Source organism: Astatotilapia calliptera, unplaced genomic scaffold, assembly GCF_900246225.1.
Source record: "Astatotilapia calliptera unplaced genomic scaffold, fAstCal1.2 U_scaffold_3, whole genome shotgun sequence".
NCBI lineage: Eukaryota > Metazoa > Chordata > Actinopteri > Cichliformes > Cichlidae > Astatotilapia > Astatotilapia calliptera.
Window position 1 is genome coordinate 97398 of NW_020535767.1, and position 19692 is coordinate 117089.

At 41.2% G+C, this 19692-nt stretch overlaps 2 protein-coding genes across 4 annotated transcripts in view; both read right to left on the reverse strand.

The window, feature by feature from the left end:
- The window catches only part of LOC113017972 (uncharacterized), a 286973-nt gene that overhangs the window by 94458 nt on the left and 172823 nt on the right, over positions 1–19692 (reverse strand). The window lies entirely within an intron of this gene.
- Positions 6787–19692, reverse strand: part of LOC113017978 (uncharacterized) — a 14341-nt gene continuing 1435 nt past the window's right edge. Inside the window, exons 1-4 of one of the 3 annotated variants that reach the window (XM_026161059.1) lie at positions 13726–13949; positions 12664–13011; positions 7638–7706; positions 6787–7549 (exon numbers count right to left, since the gene is read on the reverse strand). In XM_026161059.1, coding sequence (XP_026016844.1) covers positions 7413–7549; positions 7638–7706; positions 12664–13011; positions 13726–13837 — 666 coding nt within the window. In that variant the 5' untranslated portion in view covers positions 13838–13949 and the 3' untranslated portion in view covers positions 6787–7412. Of the gene's footprint in view, positions 7550–7637; positions 7707–12663; positions 13012–13725; positions 13971–19692 lie in introns of those variants that run through there. The other 2 variants (XM_026161061.1, XM_026161060.1) reach the window with 2 other exon arrangements.

Here is a 19692-nt window from a genome sequence, read left to right on the forward strand (position 1 = left end):
TCTGTTCATCTGGACGTTGTGTTTTGTGGGAGAAACATTTCGTCACTCATCCAAGTGACTTCTCTGCTGGGGAAATACATTTGACTAAAACCCCCTAAATGACATGCAAACTGTGCGTTGCATTGTTACAGGAATGTCAGTGCAACAAGTTGAGGACTTGTATAAACATGTATAAACCCCGCCCCTTTCATGTGAACTTGCAGGATGAACTCTGGGTTAACTTAAATGATTCATGTGACCTTCTATCAGAATCGCAATGATGGACTAAGTGAATCCAGGTAACAGAAAGATATTCTGGGCATGTTGAACTGTTTTTGTAGTTCAGGGTCAGAAGCTGAAAGAGTTGAGAGTTACAAACAGCTGATACAGAGAGCTGAAGAGAAACTTCCAGGTTTGTTCCAGAAGTCAGAAAACCTCCTTCAGACTCAGTCATTGATCAGTGAAACAGCTCCACAACATGACTTTACTAAACAGCTTACACCTTTCATAAAGTCTCGCAAGAGTCAGCTTTCTATAGATATAAACAAAATGGAAATGTACTGATACGTGATCAGAATTACAATATTTCTGACTGCCTGATTCAAAATGAATCGAATTGTCGATCAAATCAATTCTGAAAATCAGCGACGATACCCAGCCCTAATCATGTTGTCCTTTGTTATTCTCTCAGTTTACCAGGTGGAGGTGAAATCGGGGGTGGAGTCTGTCCAGTTGCCCTGCAAAACCACAGTTAACCTGCCCGAAGACGCTAAAGTGGAGTGGAAGGACAACGATTACAGGACGGTCCATGTGTATCAGAACGGCTCTGACCAGCCTGAAGAACAGCACAAGGATTATAAAGGCCAAACAAAGATGAAGAGAAACCTGCTGGAACCTGGAGACCTCAGTCTGACCCTGAAATACCCCACAATCACACACACGTACACCTGCACCGTCCACAGCAGGGAGGGAAAGATCCTGCTGCTCTTTGTCAGTGGAGGTGAGTGCTGTAGATACAGGGCAGAGGTCAGAGGTCACTGTAAAAGCTCAGAGATGAACTGTGAGTGTCCACATCATCCATGAGACTTTCATGAGTTTCTCATAATGTTTGTTTAGCATGTGGCTAGCATACTGCTAAAGCTCAGTCAGTCCCACATATATGTGTACGCTGTTAGCGCTCACGTCTCAGTCACAATCACTACATGCATGTTTTTTTATGAAAACTTTCTGATATTCCACATAAACACACGTGGAAATATCACAAGTCTGAGTCGATGAAACAAGGAGTGGAATTGGAGGTAATGTTACCATCAGTGTTGATGTTGCTGTCTGTATCACTTACACGTGCTTCACTGTCTTCTCAGTCCCCCAGAAGGAGGTGGATGCAGGAAAGGACTTTGTACAGCTGTCCTGTAAAACCACACTTGATTTACCTCATGATGCTGAAGTGGAGAGACGCTAACAGGAAGGTCCACGTGTATCAGGATGGCTGTGATCAGCCAGATAGACAGGATCAGGATTACAGAGGCCGAACAGAGATGAATAAAGACCTGCTGAAATCTGGAGACCTCAGTCTGACCCTGAAACACCCCACAGAGAGAGACACACAAGTCTACACCTGCACCGTCTACAGCCAAGAGGGAAACATCGTGTTTAAGAAAGCAGTGGGCAATCTGAGAGTCAAAGGTCAGAGAGGATTTTATTGGTTCACACACTGTGTTCTCTCTGTGTTAGACCTACACTATCTTATACAGGCTGCATGCTTTAGCCTAACGACAGCTGGGATAGACTCAACTATGACCCTGCACTGAAGAAGAAAAATACTGGGGCACCACTATCAGTGACGGAAAATAGAAACGGAAAGCATTATCTCACAGGATGAACCATTAATTGATTTATAATCAAATCATCCATAATGAGAAATCTAAGCAAGCTTTGGATTAGATCATATAAAGACAGTAGTGTCATGGTTCCTGGATCATTGACCCAGTTTTGTGTTTTGTGGACTCTCAAGCTCTGCATTCAGTTTGTCTCCTGGTTGTTCTGTTGTTACAGTACATGTGCAATAATGTCCCAGCTGACACAGGCAGGAGGGAGAAAACATAATGTGAGGAGAAAATTGTTAGAAGACAAAGAAACTCAGACTCAAGATATCTTTTTCATGTACATATACATGGACGATCCCCCGTCCCTGGTCCGATCGGCTCTGCACCATTCAGCTACTGCCTACGTGTGCAGAACAGATGTTACACAGAGGAAAACCGCCCAGGGCTCTTAGCACATTCTTTATTTATACTTCAAGTAAGTTTCCACAGCAGTAGGAGTGGCATGTATGGAACTGATAATATCTCCTTAAAAGGAGATACCTTTAGCTTGTCTGTTGAAAAAGGAGATAGCTTGGTATGTATAGAAAACAAAACATTCCTTATAAGGAGAGAGACCGTTAACTTGTCTGTTAACACAGGAGGAAGTATCGTATGTCACAGCATTCCTCTGCACATATGTTTTCACTCCCTTTCTCTGTGGTGGTTCCAATTCACAAGCTCTTCTTCCTTTAAATGAAGCTACAAATAAACATAACACAAAACTCAAAAATCTTTCATCACATAATAAAGACAGACAACAAATAGAAACGCAATGAATCTCCGACTGCTACAGCTGCAACAGAAAAAGTAGAAAATAAAAGCACAGAGCATCTGGAAGACAACAATATGAAAGAGCCTGCAAGCGACCAGCGGACCCCGTCCCAGGCAGGGCACATGAGTGTACTAAGTTTAAAGTAGGGATTTGGAATTGATAAGAATTTAGTGATTCCGATTCCATTATCAATCAGATATTGATTTGGTTTCTGGTCGATTTTCATCGGCTCTCTGTGAGCGTGACCACCATCACTAAGCAGCAATAAATTATTTATCTAGTTAAGTACATGCTGTGTGATCAAATGTTTGTGCGTGTTGGAGCTATTTCCCTTCTTTGTTGCCATCAGGATTGGGGTCGTTACTTAAAAAAACACCACCACTCCCACCACCAACCGAGGCAGACACAATTCAATTCAATTCAATTCAATTTTATTTATATAGCGCCAAATCACAACAAAGGTCTTCACACAGATTCCCCAAAATGACACCTGCAGATCTCCAGCCCCCAGGAAGCCGCCAAACGACCACAGTCACAGAAAACCCCACAGCCAGCTGCAGGGCATACAGGGAGACAAGCCTCCAGCCGACCACCATCAGTGACCATGTAGTTCATTGATGGTGGTCGGCTGATCTGGTCAGTGATCAGTGAAACAAATTCATCCAGTTGTTTTTATGCAGACATTCTCCTCAAACTGATGTAATCTAGAAGTAAGTAAATGAGTCTGAAATTCCTCACAGAGTTACTGGAGGCCAACATGACGCCTCCAGACTAAGTATCTGGTTACAAACCAAGAGTTTTAGGACGAGTACAATTACCTCAGTTTTATCTGAATAGCATGTATATAGTTATCAGCAGAGTTGTCTGTGGAGTACGTGCATGTGTTTGAGTGTGTAAGGCTCATTTTTCTGACATTACTGGATTATTCAAAATTTAAATGGGATACGTTAAGACTGTTACTTTTAATCATTCTCTCCGGGTGTTTATATTGAGGCTTTTAAAGCAGTTATGATGCCTAACAAGCAGATTACAGATTTGTACTTTTCCACAGAGTGCTTGTTCTTGGTCCAGCCATGACCAGTCTAATAGGTTTAATCCATTCTGAAACACAGCACTTTGTTGGATAAGAAGTAGTGTAAAGAATGTGGTAGTTGTAGATCACCACTGTGTTTTGGTTTTTGTAGAGTTTTTAAAGTTATTCTCAGGTGTCTATCTCAGAGGAACTCTACATCTTCGGTCAGGATGGATTATGAATGGAGAGATTTTTTTATAATCTTTGGGCAAGTGCAAAGTATTTTAAGGCTTACATTTGTGAGTGAGGTTGGGCAGTAGCTGGATGGAAGCGTAGGATCTTGGGCTGGTTTAAGAAGCAGACTAATGATGGCAGAGATCATGTTTGGAGATAGTGTGTGATTATTGTAAATCTGAATTACCATCTTGAAAAAAGAAGGTGCCAGTGTAGGCCAAAATGTAAAATGGCTGGAAAACCATGTGGACCTGGGGCTGTTTCAGAATTCAGACACTGAATGAGGTGAATCCAGAAAATGGTACATTAGTTGGATTAATCTGTGATGAGTATAAAGCTTCATAACAATCTTTAACATCTTTATGTATTTATTGTTGATCATGAGGAATCTTCCCAGTGGAAGCGTTTTTTCCTTATTTAGATTTAAGTGGTTTTGGGGGGAAATTTTCCAGATTTATTACCATGTTCAAGGTTCTCCAAACGTAGCTTTTGCATCAGAAACTGTTCGCTTGTGAATTATTTCATTCTAGTTTTAGTTTGTTGGTTTAGCTTGTTGTTGGTGAGGCATCACAGGCAGAGTCTAATGATCGAATTTCTTGTTCAGTTCTAATACAAGCCTTTTTCCCTCCTTTGTCTTATGTGAACAATAAGATATTATGTTAGCCTTTCCAGCTTCCCATAGAACACACGGTGATATTCCTGGTGGGCCATTGTTATCTAAATATGTTGCCCATTCCTTTTTTGAAATAATTAATGAAGTCTTGTTCTTTAAGTAATGATGTATTTAATCTCCGGCTCCAGTGGTGTAAGTGAGCGTGTGACTGATGTACTGGTGATGTATATAATTGTGTTTCCCTGCTTTGCAAACATTTAAACTATATTCTTTGACTTACTGCATTAAGTCTCCCGTGTTCTGCGTATGAGTGCAATACATGAGATGTTCTTGTTTGTCTGTATCATGCTGTACATTAGACAGATAGCTGCTTCTAGTTAGATGTAGTAGAGAAGAGTATACAGCTGTGGTTCGTTGACCTGGTGTGAGGGGGTCAAATTAGTGTCAGGTCATACATGCAGAAATAATTGTCACTTCTCAGATGTGACAATTAAGACTCAGATGAATGAATCGTTTCTTGTCCTTTCTCCTGGCTCTCAGTATTATTGGAGATAAAGTATCTGAATTTCAGGAGCGGCCCCACACCTCCAAACACACCCCACGGTCCTATCTATATATGATCCCCCAGTTCTACAAGCTTTTCCTGCTCCACCCTTCAATCCTTTCACTTCTCATTAGTACATGGAATTGATTTGACTTTGATTTGTGTAACAAAGTGATTTCCACGTCTCCTTCATGATGTGACAGTGTCAGAGCTGAATGCACTTGTAGAGTATCATGTTTTTATGGCTCACATTTAAAGTGTTGCAGCTCTAATGTACAGCTGTCATATTAGAAATAGAAGCAGCTCTGATTTTAGTGCTCAAAGAAATCTATGAAGTGATGAATTCACACATGAACAGTTTTCTGCAGCGTTCCTCTCGGCCTTATTTGCAGCTCCACTCTTGTTTTTGGTCTATTGTTGTTGTTTGTCCTTGTCTGACTGTCTTGTCTCTGCAGGGAGAGTTCAGGTCCAGGATCAAACAGGGGACATCAGGAACAGAAGCAGCTCCATTGATCCGACTCCTCTGATGGCTGATCAATCAGTTTGATCTGTGTGTTCTTTGATTATTGATCAGTGATGTCAGAGTTATGTTGATGTCAGACGCTAAGCTTTTTCGATCCGGACATTGCTACGGTTGAACTCATCAAACGGGTTCTAGATCCAGATGAAGTTGATGATCATGACTGCAACCGTAATCTTATAACTGTAATGCCCAATGTGATGTGGTGTGAACACGTCAGCCGAATTGTGTTCAAACTGCTGAAGCTGCAGCCCGAGGATAGACTCACTGCCCGCATGTTATTGAATGACAACCAGTGGATATGGATTTCCCATGTGACTCCAGATACCATCGATCGTGTGAAACATTACGCTGGCATCAAATCCACTAAGTGAAATGCTGTGTGATCCTTTTTCACATTCTAATCATTTGTACCTTTAATGTTCATCATGCCCCATATATATTATGGGTTTGGGTTGTTGACAAATAAAACAGATTCATCACTCTATCTCATGTGGTTGACTTCTTTTATTGACACAGCTTATATGTTATACAGGTAGGGACATGCACAGGAGTAAATAGTAATACGTACAGACAATGCAAGACACACACAACAAAAAACGGTAAGGTGTGCCTTGTGTCCCGATTCTTTTATATTGAGGATGAAAACAAACAAAAACTGGTTGTTAAGAGATATATTCTAAAATACTTCTTCAGTAGAGAATCAGAGAAGAGAAACACAGAATTTCTTGCTAGCAAGGGCAGCCTCCAGAACTGAGACTCGCACTGAGGACTGCCCTGGTCTTTATTTATAAACTCCAGTGAGCGTTTGTTCCTTACATTGGTGTGTGTGTGTGTGTGTGTGTGTGTGTGTGTGTGTGTGTGTGTGTGTGTGTGTGTGTGTGTGTGTGTGTCAGAGTGTGACCCCATAAATGACTTCCCTTAACCTGCTGGTCTGGAAAGTCCAACAGTTCATCTATATGTAAAAAGGCACTTAGACTAAAACTGACATAGCTACGTTAATCCTACCGTAAAACAATAAGACAAGGTACGACCTCTCCCATGCTCGTAGGATGTGGGGGTGAATGCCAGAACACCCTGGAATGTTACAGACCTCCTAGGATGAGACATTCTTTCAATATGCCACCAGCTATATACTTCTAAACACAAATGATTACATGCAGTATTCTACTATATGCAAACTTATATCATTAAAAGATTATACTGACTACGAAGTACAATTTTCCATTGACACTGGTCCAGATGAGTTCAGTCAAACAATGATTTTATTGAACACACGCATGGGGAGCATCATCAGCGTAGATCTCCGCTAAAAAGCTTCAAAATGGTTTTGATATGTCAGGGTTTAGCCCCTTCTTGCGTCAGCAAAGCAGATAATATGCATCAGTTACAGTTAATGACAGTTAGACAAGTTTCCATTATCTGCAACCTTTTTACCATACATGGCTGTTTGTTTCAACCGTCTCACCCTCCAGATGTTTCTCGTTGACTTGTTCTTTTCATGCTTATCTTTAACACGTCCTGCATCAACAGTTGCTATGCAAGCACAAATGCAGTTACAAGCTAAATGTATCTCTCACTTCTGACCTAGAACTTATTTGTGTCTGTAAGCGTGCTTGCATTGGCCTTCTTGCGCTCTAAGTCACCTTACACAATATATCGTCTGGACATTCACACCAGACGAAGCTTAGGACCTTAAGAGGACTGAGCGCCAACTCTTTATGAGCGCATTTTAAATTTATGTATAAAAATAATTACAACTCCACATTTAATAAAAGTTTTAATAAAGTGGCACTAATAAAAGCCATGTAAGCAATGATATATTTTCTTTTATTTCCACACTTGACATAAACACATACAAGCCAAGTGGCGATCATATATACATAAACCCTAGAACGATCACAATCAACGTCGCAATAAGCCCTCCCACGGCGACAGTAGCTTTTGAACAGCCACTGAGCTCTTTTATCGTACTCTTGTACTCTTCCATCGCATTTTTCAGCCCGTCAACTGCAAATTAAAAGAAAAACAAAAGTGTTAGGACATATGTAACACACTTTGAAAAAAAAAAAAACTGCTAACATTGTTGTGCCCTTACTGTGTGGTGATATGTCTATCAAGTGAACACTGGTGTTGATGGGTTCCAAGAACTGTAAAGTAGGCAAGGCTATAGAGTAGAGCACATGACATATCATTATCATTTTTTACAATAGCGACAAACATCCGCGGACTCTTGAGCTATGTTCACGAACTACTGTACATACACTCGGTGGTAGAAGTTTCGCTTCTGTTCGATTGAACAGACCTCGTCGTTTGCGAGCATGTCTGATCATCTGCCCCTCTTCGTTTGTATATACACATTCTACATTTGTCAGCTCCATGACCTTCAGGCATTGTGGCGGCTTGGACTTTTGAACAACAACCCGCCGGGATTTCTGTTTGACTCATCGTGTGATTCCATATCTCCATTACACGCCACGTAGACGGGTTACTATGGTATAATATACACCCCAGTGTTCAAGTGTTCAGGTTTGGCGAAAACTGTGAAAAGCTCCCCCCTAACATGTATTGCCCTTCGTCACTGCAGCTGAGGAAGCGGATAGTAACTTGGTACCCGATCTCACGGGTGTTACACTGTACAAATGGTTGGTGGGTGAGATACGCAGTCTGTCTTTGTAAAACACAGATGTCGGACTGTCTAAAATGCCTGGTAATGTGATAGCATCTGCCATTCACCCGATCACAGCGCTCTCTGTAACTGCTGTTTTGTTTAATTGCGCTTTGACTAGAGGACCGGCACAAGAAACACAGCGCAAAGGTTAGCGCTCGCACAGCTGCATTCAAGGAGTACATTGTCAATACAACATCCGGCTTCTACGAGCAACTGTCAGATCACGTCTTTATATAATCTCACGAATTCCCCCCGACTGAGCGCACAGTTCCCGACCAAAAAACCCACCGGACCCCCGACCAAATGTAATTTTCTAATTAAACATACACAGCCCCGCAACATTGTGTGTTAGGCCTAGCTTTGTGTTCACAGAGCAACTTAGTTAAAAAGCACAAAATGTGTAATTTTATTAAGTTGCATAAAAGGTACAGATCATTCCATGTTATTCTTCATGCGCTTCTTTATTTGTGTCTTATTATGTGTCTTAGTGTATTGCTACACTACACATAATGTTCCATGCCATGAAGAAGTGTGCTGTGTAACTCAGATGCGAGGTCCGAGACGCAAGGTCCAGACCAAGAATCCTGTCTATGTGTGTGTCAGCCTCTATACGCGAAAAAGTATGGATGTAGATAACACTAGGAGGGTCTTGGAAAGATGTGTTCACGCGGACCATGTGACATATTAGTGCCAAGTATCCTGACGAGAAACATTCCTACAAATCGGTGGAAAAGAATATCATATATACATAGGCGAACTGTGTTTCGCGGGACGCAAAAATCCGTCCAGCTTGCTGGAACAGATTACCAGTTGGTTCGCTGAGCTTACGTCTGAACATCACAAGCTGGGATTCGACGTATTGCCGTAAGGAACATTTGGTACTTTGCATAAGAAAACAACACCAACTGACCGGCAGACTCACTATAGCCACTCTCTGTATTGCCAAACCACACGACCCTGACGAATCAAGCGACTGCATACCTGCCATCTGTAATACACGACAAGCGTGTCAAGCATGATACGTCTGAGACAATGCCACCGATCGAACAGCATCTCGGCTACTTATTGGACTTATGTTAACCCTTGTGCTTCCGTGGGGTTTCTGTGGCGCTGATGGCGTGCGGGCGTCGCGGCCCGAGGGGACCCCCAAGCAAAGCGCAGCTGGGGCAGTTGGTGATCGCGTATCTGGAGCACATGTGCCGGTGGCACCGGGTCTTGGCCTTGATGTCCTTGCTCCTGCGATACACATGCCACGCTTTGTCGGTGGGGTGTCACGTGACCCCTCGGGGCACCTGGTTGCAGCGGCGGCGGGCTGGGCGAGCACTGGGGCGATCGCCCTGGCCTCAATCGCGGGGAGCGCAAGGGCTTTGCCTAACCGCCCAAGGAAGAGCCTTCACCTTTTGAGCTCGTCGTCGTAATCATTTTGGTCATCCCGGTACCCAGAAAAGTACCAAGAGCAAGGGGTGAGGAGCAGCACGTCTACGGTGACCTCGGGGCTTGGCCGGTACATGCAAGGCAGTCTCGCGCACCACTCGTCCCAAATGGCTCTGATAGGGGCCAGTTTGTGGTAGCCGCGCTCCTCGGGGTCGCGACACCGCCTGGCTTATCTGGCCTCTCGGTTGTTGAAACGCAAGGTGCTCGAGTAGACCTGGAAGGTCTTGAGTGACATTGCTGCTCTCCAATCCTTGATAGTGAAACGTGGCCCGTCGTGGCGGCCGTGTCCTCGGTGTCGCCGCTGCACCTCCTACCTCGATCTTATACTTCCACTGCCACGGTCCAGTGCATGACATAGCCTCCCTTTTCTGTTACGTGCTAGCAAATAACCGCATGTAGGGAAAGTCACACGCCTAGTGCCCGCAGAATCCCTCAAAAAAAGCCGCAGCCTTAGTACCGCCAATCTCCACTCTTATCAGTTTGGGGTACTCCACTACCCCTCTCGCGTTCCTTGTCCCTCTCCCTCCGACAATGCCGCCACTACGATGAGCCTGTCGCTTGGGGGTATTACGCTTCCCCCTGCGATGGGGGTACTCCTATTGCATTTCCCCGGCCTTCTTTTCTCGTAGCCCCAGCGCTCGGGAACCACAGACACCCCCAAGAGCTTAAACCCCATCAGGGTTAAGTTTCAGCCGCAACTTAGGGACTGAAAGCAACCGAAGTTGACAAAAGCAAACGAGTGGGGACAGCAGATCAGACAAATAAACAGGAGCCAGACCATTTAAAGATTTAAAACCCAATAAAAGAAAACAGATTTAAAACGGATCCTAAATTTGATGGGAAGCCAATGTAGAGAGGCCAAGACTGATGTGCTCAAATTTCCTTCTACCAATTAAAAATTGTGCCACCGCATTTAACACAACTGTCTCTAAATCAAGTAGAGCAATTGGTAGAAAAGCAGAAAACAGACTTGAGCAAGAAACATGCATGGCCAGGTGAGCAATAGATAGAGTCGGAGGTCTCAAGCTAGAAACCTTGTCCACAGAAAAATTAATAAAGTGATTGCACGTAACATCAGAAGACTGCAAAAGAACATGGGCTTCAATATTAAGTACAGAATTTATAGTGTTATACAAAACATGATGCATGTTATGCAAGCTAGCAGCAATAAGTTGAGAAAAATAAGAGTGCTTGGCGGCCTTTACTGCTCTCTGATAAACTTTCCAGACAAACATACAGCGTCTCCTTTTTCCACCGTCTTTCACATCTTCTACATTCTTTTCTAATGGCTCGGGTAGAATCAGTTAGTCAAAGACTAGCCTTGGGCATGCACTGTCTGAAACTTAAAGGAGCAACAACATTGAGGACAAATTTACAAGCAGAATCCAAATAAATCCACACAGGCGCTATCTTGAGAAAATCAAGATGGCAAGTATCAAAACTCCAGGTTTTGATAGTATCAAAACTCCAGGTATTGATACTCAAGGGTTTGAGTTTTCACTCAGAAAACACCGGGCCAAAGACAAAATAAATCAGTCTGGACTTGAGAAAAAATCTGTTCATGTGGTAATTTTTATTTTTTGGTTAATAACTTTTTGTGTGCAAAGTAAACTCATATAATGATGAAAAACAAAACTAGAGGGTTTGAAACAGCTTTGTTAAAAATGCCTTCCTGTCTTTAACGACACCTGGTAAATACGTTTTTATAAAATGAACTTTCATAGGCGGGTGTCTGTGAAGGTTCTCAGTCATCCAGGTCATCGTAGTCAAAGGAGCTTGCAAAGAAAAGCGTCTGGACTTCTTTAAGTTGCTTGAAGATGTTTCACCTCTCATCTGAGAAGCTTCTTCAGTTCTAAGGTCAAATGGTGGAGAGTCCCAGATATAAACCTAGTGGGAGTGACCCCCCACAGAGGGACAAAAGGACCCCTGATGATCCTCTAATAGCCTGAGCCAAGGTGTGAAATTGGGTGTGGGTCCCAATCAGCCAGAGTTTCGGGTGTGTTAATTGTGAAACCTGGCCCCACCTTATCATGCGAATTCCTGAGGTCAGATGGCCCAGGATGTGAGTGGGCGTTAAGGCGTCTGGGAAAGGATCTCAAAACTGGATTATAGATGGCAGAGAGTTGGTGTCGTAAACCCCGCCTCTGTTCAAAGATGGTCGCTCACAGTGGACATAGATGGCTTCTTTCACTCCTCTTTCAAACCATCTGTCCTCTCTGTCCAAAATGTGAACATTGGCATCCTCGAAAGAGTGACCTTTATCCTTAAGATGCAGATGGACTGCTGAGCTGCTCAGCAGTCCATCTGCATCTAAAGGTCAAAGGTCACTCTTTCGCCCACTCACATCCTGGGCCATCTGACCTCAGGAATTCGCATGATAAGGTGGGGCCAGGTTTCACAATGAACACACCCGAAACTCTGGCTGATTGGAGCCCACGCCCAGTTTCACACCTTGGCTCAGGCTATTAGAGGATCATCAGGGGTCCTTTTGTCCCTCTGTGGGGGGGATACTCCCACTATGTTTATATCTGGGACTCTCCACCATTTGACCTTAGAACTGAAGAAGCTTCTCGGATGAGAGGTGAAACGTCTTCAAGCAACTTAAAGAAGTCCAGACACTTTTCTTTGCAAGCTCCTTTGACTTTCATAGGCGGGCTAATAATTTGTCCTCTTCTGTAGTGTGTATAACTTCTAACATCTGATCTGGTGTAGGATAACATATTTGAGGTATTCATGTCAGCAACCAGCTGTCGTAGACAATCTTTGATAAATGTAATGTGTTAAATCTTAAATTTAAAAAACCTACCCTTAAGGATACTACAGTTACTAGCTACACTCTGATTTACACATCACACTGATACGCACACATATTCGAGTGGTTCCTAACATGAGCGTAATATTTACATCAGGACTAACTGGATGAAAAATCTCAATGATCAATTTTTGCTTCAGTTTCTAGGATTAAAGCTCAATATCTGTGAAGGATCTTTGACCTGTACACAAGGTGTTTGTGGCTGACCTTTGACCTGCAGCTGGATATCTCTCAGTCTCCGTTCTTCTCTCCCATCACTGATGGAGCAGGTGTAGATGCTGCTGTCAGTCTTTGTTGGTTTTGTCAGAGTGAGGCTGAAGTCTCCAGCGTCCAGAGCATCAGGTCTCATTGATGTGCGCCCACTGTAACGCTGGTTTTGTCCTCTGAGATCGTCTGTTTCGTCTTGTCTCACATGGACAGATTTGGGATGGAGATCACTGCGAGTCCACATCACTGTGGGATTCTCAGGTATAAACCCAAAGTACTGACAGGGCAGCAGGACAGATCTTTCCCCCTCATTCACCTCCACCACCACACCCAGGGCATGCTGGGAAACTGAGGACACACAAATAAAAACACAAAAAAATGCCCATTGATGACATCATTCACAGCTGTAACCCTCAGGAGGCAAAATTCATTCAGGTTAATACTGTGTAATGTTACATTATTAGTGTATATTGATTACATAGATTCATAGTAACTGATGACAATTCTAACACTTTAACATCAACGACTAATAAAAACCTCTCCTCATCTCCAGAGTCGGGCAGTAAATAATTAAGTACAATTTTCTGGTATCTGGATTTCAGTACTTTTTTGTGACTCCTTTTTACTTTTACTCCCTACAATTTTAAACAGATATCTGAACTTTCTACTCCTTACATTTTCAAAACAGACTCGATACTTTTGGGGAGTTATTATTAGTATTTCATCACTGAGACCCTTTAACCGATTTGAGCCTGAACAGAAACTCATCAAAGTAAATCCTGTTAATTTATTAATCACCAGGAGATATCACATAAAAAGACGTGTCAAAGTCAGGGGTTAAAAGTGGTTAAAGGGTTTCTTTTGGTTTTGTTTTTGCCACAACACCTGAACAACTGCACGTGTTGTAAGTTGCAGTACGTCAGCATCTACAGTATATAAGTTTACTGTGTAAGCTTAGTCTGACAATGGCAGCTACATGATGCACATTGAAACTTAGCCTGTTATTTGAGTTGTTACTCTACAAAAGTAAAAGGCAATGTATTTTTTTCTGTAATTACTTACATCTGTCACTCTGGTGTTTACTTTGGTTAGCCATAGGTTTGTATGAGACCATGCATGCAGCACAGGGCAACCCCGTAGCATATGTTTGTATCATCACGGGCACAAGAAGCATTCTTCTCACTTTGTGGGAGTTGAGGTGTGTTTTCCCGAAACTGTGTTGGGTAAGATAACAAAGCACTGAATTCTAAATAGATGAATTACAAGTTATATTTGTACACTTGGCTTCAGGTAAGGTCATCTTTAAAGACCTAAAATTTGATAGTTTTAATCATAATTTAGCAGAGTAGAGTTGTTGTTGTTTTTTGTTTTTGTTTTTGTTTTTTAAAAAAAGGTTAGCTAGCCATTACTTTTAGCTAGCAAACGTGCTTCACAAATAAGAGAGTACATTGTCAGTTTTTCCACTTATAATTAAAATTTGTCACTTGTCAGGGTACAATAAATTGTTATCAGGAGAGAGTCCAGCCATTTCCCTCATTTTGTATGTGGATGAGTTTGAAGTGTGTAATCCGCTTGGCACCTCAAGAAAAAAAAAGCGAAAAATTACAGCAGTGTATTGGATATTAGCTAATGTACCGCCATTGCTCAGGTGACATTGTGTATTATATTAACATTTTTTACTATTTAATTGTGTCCTTCTTCTTCTTTTTTCACAGCTGAATAATGAATTCTAAAGGATCACCACTGTTAACTTGGAAACAACCTTCTTAAAAACTGGACCAGACTGCACACACTGCACAGTGGACACACTGCAAGTCCCATAAGTTTACAATTTTAGACTTTTCGCCTAGTAAACTGTTTTCTTTTTTATTCTACAGAGTTCGATGGAAACAAAGAGAGAGGTCGCAATCCGTTGCCTGATGGTGTATCTGAAAAAAAAAAAAAAAGAGGAGGATCTCTTCAGCTGGTAGGTAAGTCTCACTTTTTTGTTTTATTTTTAAATGGTACAAAAAAAAAAAAAACCCCGACATATGCCCTTTTAACCTACTTGGCAGGATAGTGAGGAACAGTTCCCAGAAGAAGTGGTAAAGAATGTAGTCACCAGACATACAGCAGCATTTCTTCCACCCTAAAATTGTGATTGAAGGAACAACTGTCCTGGAAGACCTTGGTGTGCCCAAAGCGTGTTCCTTAATGATGGGGCTTATATACGTTACCTTTGTTGCGTTGTTGAACATTAAAACGTTTTGTCTTTTTTTTTTTATTATTCTGCGATATTTACCAAGTTGATAGGTTAAAGTTAATGCTTAATAATAAGCAGATTTGCAAAACCAATTGCCTTACGTTGTAATGTTTGTTTTCTGAGGTATTTTAGAAGGGCATGATTTAAAATTATTGTGATTTGGAAGACTTCATAGTTTATTGACTGTTTTATTTAATATACATTTACAAATCTTTATAGTGGTTCTCAAAGTTGATCATCAGGCCCCATTGCTCTGCTTGTTTCCCAGCTATCAAGACTCTACACAATGTTGATTGCCTGGTGTGTTCAGTCAATCGGAATTTGAAGACACCATTGTGGAGTAAAGAAAATGGAGTGAATTGGTATGTTTTGGCTTCTGATTCACTAAACAGACCTTGTCCAGGTAATAAACATTCTACATTTTCTTTCTTACTGAGGTCGTTTGTGGAGGGATTCTACTGAAGTACAGTTAAAGGGCTGCTCTTTGATTTATGTTGTATGACACGGAATTGCATTACTTGGAAAAATTTTTGCAATAAACTATTTAATCAGTTGGAATAAATGAAATAGCTATGTGTGATTTTAGAAAAGTTACTTTAGAAACTTGACACCATTTGCAGGATAGGATAGAGTAAAATATATGTAAAAAATGAGTTAGAGTAATGTCATTTTTTACTAATTACTAATGTAATTTTTCAACTTGATATTTTAGGAAAATCTAAATTAATGTTAGGTTGCTTAAACTTAATTATGTGTTTGGAGGTCAAAGTAAATCATGCTGGTTTGTTAAAGCAGTTGTGTTAGCCAAACCTAAAATTTACTTGCTGGATTTACTTAATAATATGCAACGTTTGTAACTTAAAGAGTTGAGCCAACAAAACATTTTTAGAGTGAGGAAATAGAGATCTATTTTTATTAGTGCTGTCTAAATTAACGCGTCAACACGGATTAATCCATCATCATGATTAATCTGATTAAAATTTGTAACCCAATTAACCCATCTGGAGTGCAGAATGACTCAAAATCCCTGAAATGTTTCTCTCAATGCATTTCGGGCAGTTTGTCCAAGTAGATTCTGGGGTAGGATCTTACGTGATGTCCACGAACGCACCACTAACATCCACACCTTCCCAGTTAACAATTACTGGGCTTATAAGAAAGCTGCGATTCACTACCAGATGGCGGCATTTGGCAGTCTTGTCCATCCAAGGTGGCCGAGAGCATTAGGCAGCTAAGCGCTGTAGATCTCTCCAGGGAAGCTACTCAGTATAAGTATTGCCCTTTAGAGAGTGGTAAGTGGGACTCTTGCGTTTATCATAATGTGGCATGTAGTAGGGTGGACCTTGACGACTGTTTCCCTCTTTTGTTGCAGGATTGTGCTATACTGCTGCTGTCTTGTCTTATGCTGTTTTATTTGTTATGTGATGCTTTTCTAGAGAACAGTAACTTGGGGTGTATTTGTTTTATGTAGATCTCTTTTACTAATTTGTTTAACGTTTTATGCTTTGTTTTATTGCTTTAACGGAGGTGCGGCCGCTTGTTGAGGGGCTGGGTATGTGAGGTGGAGTCCCCTCCCTGATGCATTAGAGTTTAGAGTTTAGTGTAAATTACATGGGTGAGTAATTGGTGGCACCCTTGGGTACTCCTCCCTGTAGGTTGCCGCCTCAAGTGGCCGGTCTCCACTATTTTGTTTAGGGTTTTTTTGGTTTGTTTTTTTATCAAGCTATGATTGTTTTAGGGTAGCATCGTGGTAGGGAGTCTGGTCATTTTAATCATCGGTTGTTAATAAAGTGTGTTAATTAACTATTTTGTCGTCTCAACCCTGCTACATTAGGTGCCTTTCTGATTTTATAATTCTATGTTTTTTAGTAGTTCTTCTTAATACTGTAAAAATATTATAAATGGAATAATACTGTAAAGAATGTTATTAATGCAATTATAATAATGCAGGTTATATGGCAGCAATAAAAGAATTTCTGGATCCCCACAAAAGTGATAAAAACAAAAGAAGAAGCCATGGGACTAATGCGTTATTTTTGTGCCTCTATTCTGAGCACACGTAGAAAAAAATTGAGCGCATATAAAAAAATTTGTGTTGCAAAGTGTTGCATTTTAAGGAGAAATTTATTTTGAGCAAAGAAAAGCTAAATTTGAGTGAACAAAATTCATTGCTACGTACAAAAAAACGTATTTCAGTGTTTGCTATTATCCACACACACACACACACACACAATAGCAGCCCCTCTCGCTCAGTTTGTGCATTTGCGCTCGCTCGCAATGTGTTGCTTGCACGCTCAACATTTCTGCCTGTGTGCGTTCAACTCTTTCTGTACACCGTTATATTTGTACCACAAAACCAACCAATCACAGACTTGGATGCAAAAAAAAAAATCTGATTGGCGGTTTTGGTCTCCAATCAGCTCGAAATGACAAAATGCAATATCCCAGAATGCATTTCGTCCAAAACTCAAACGAGGCAGTGGCGGAGGAACACAGAGGGGCGGAGTTTGAAATATTACTCTTTCTGGGTCACAAAATAAACTTTTAAGATATTTTCATGCGAGAGTGGTGCTGTGTAAACTTTAAATATCTGCTCGATTAGCAAGACATCACATATTTGCGAAAGTGCTCTAACGTTTTCGAAGATGCCATGTAACATTTCAATAGCTTTTAAAACACTGTCAATATTTTGGGGGGGGGGGGGGGGGGGGGGGGGCTTTATTGTCTACATGTAGAGCCCTCAAAAAATTAGTCAACGGAATGTCTATCTGGATGCTACACTGTTTTCTTTGAGGTCTAAGGTCCACACCACAACCAAATACACACCATTCCGTTTAATGTATGGGAGAGAAGCAACATATCCTTGATTGTGCATGAATTAAATATAATCTTAATTAGAAAGTGTGCATATCGATACTGGCTGCAGCATCTTTTCTGCTTAGTTTCTAAATGCAAGACACATTTTACAGATAAGGTAAGTGACTAATTATTATTTCTTTATATTTGTATCTTTATGCAAAGTTATCAATGGCGAGCACACCTTTCAGTATAATGTGTTCACCTGTGCAAGTGTATCAAGAGTAAAAAGTGACTATAATAACAAGTGTTAATAATAAAAAATATGATAGGAGTCTATCTTTGTGGCAACATGAGTTCAAAGCTTTATAGTAGTATAATTAGTTTTAAAAATTAGTTATTATTGATAGTTTTTTTCAGTTCATGTTTCACATGCTTTATTTGCCTTTGTGATTGTAATTGTTAATTAAAATTTGAAAATTTTAGCTGTCCTCCATCATTCTCCCAGAGGAGTCAAGTTACAGTGTATCTTCCACAAGAGACGCACAAGACAAAGTTTAAAAAAAAAAAAAAACTGTAGAGGAAAATATAGGCAAGTCACAAAAATTACAAAAGGAAGACGTACAAAACCCCTTCTGTACAATGTTGGAGATGAACTTCTTCTCCCAAACATGGGGAAACGTGGAAGGAAGATAGAAGACTAGATCCTGATTTTTCAGGTCCCTACACTATTCATAAAATCTCTGGCAAATGTGTTAGATTAAAAAACATCGAGGGAGCTACTTTAAAAAATCAGTACAGCATTGACCATATTAAGCCGTACAGGAAGAAGCAACCCTGTAAATGTCAGTGACAGTGACAAATGCCCAACTCACAGTCAGCCAGTGAACAGCAGCACAAACCTGAAGATGCCCCCATGTCATTACTGTTAACCCTCAGTGCCAGCAAAGTAATCTGACCCTCTATTATTCATTATGCACCAAAAATGGCTGACAAAAAGTTGTGCCTCCCACCAAGAGTTTAAATTCAGCACCAGGACCAGAAAAGCTTGAACTTCCCTCACCGAAACAAGCATAGAAAATGAAGATGGCATAGTGAACATCTCTTTTTTGACCAGTTGGTCATTTGTTGCCAGTTTTGGCGTTCCAACTTGATTCACTGTTTGCATGACTTTGTTTGCTGTTATTGTGTTGTCTTCACTTGACCTGTTGGCAGTTTAGCTGTTCTGGTTTACAGAGAGTGGGCATGTCTGATCATTTCTTCCATCGTGGTCAAGAGTTGGGAGTTGCCTTGTAATTGGGAAGGTTGCAGTTTGAGCCCCCGGCTTGGACAGTCTCGGTCGTTGTGTCCTTGGCAAGACACTTAACCTGTTGCCTACTGGTGGTGTCAGAGGGCCGTGGCGCCATGCCAGCAGCCTCGCTCTGTCAGTGCGCCCCAGGGTGGTGTGGCTACAATGTAGCTGCCATCACCAGTGGTGGATGTGGCTGTGTCCCAATTCAGAGTCTGCACGCTTGAAGTACGCGCACTACGCGTATACGTACGGTGCGTACTATAAGTACGAGAAGTGCAGAAGTGAGAGGCTTGTAAAATGGGACGGTATACGCTTTGTTGTGCTGTTCAGGTTGCCTAGCAACCATGATACTAACCGCGAGACACGTTACAGCATTGTTTGACAGAAATGAAGGAGAAAAATGTTTTGTTGGTCAATCATTTTTGTCATGACATCATACACATACATACATATATATATATACATATATATATAATATATATATATATATATATATACATACATATACATATATACACACTATATACACATACATACATATATACATATATATACACACATATATACACATACATACACATATATATATATATATGCTAACATGAAAAGAGTATTCTTAAGACGCGATTACAGAAACAAGGTAATCAAACTGCACAACGTCATCGACACTAGTAACAAACAGACCCCTCTTAAAAGTGAG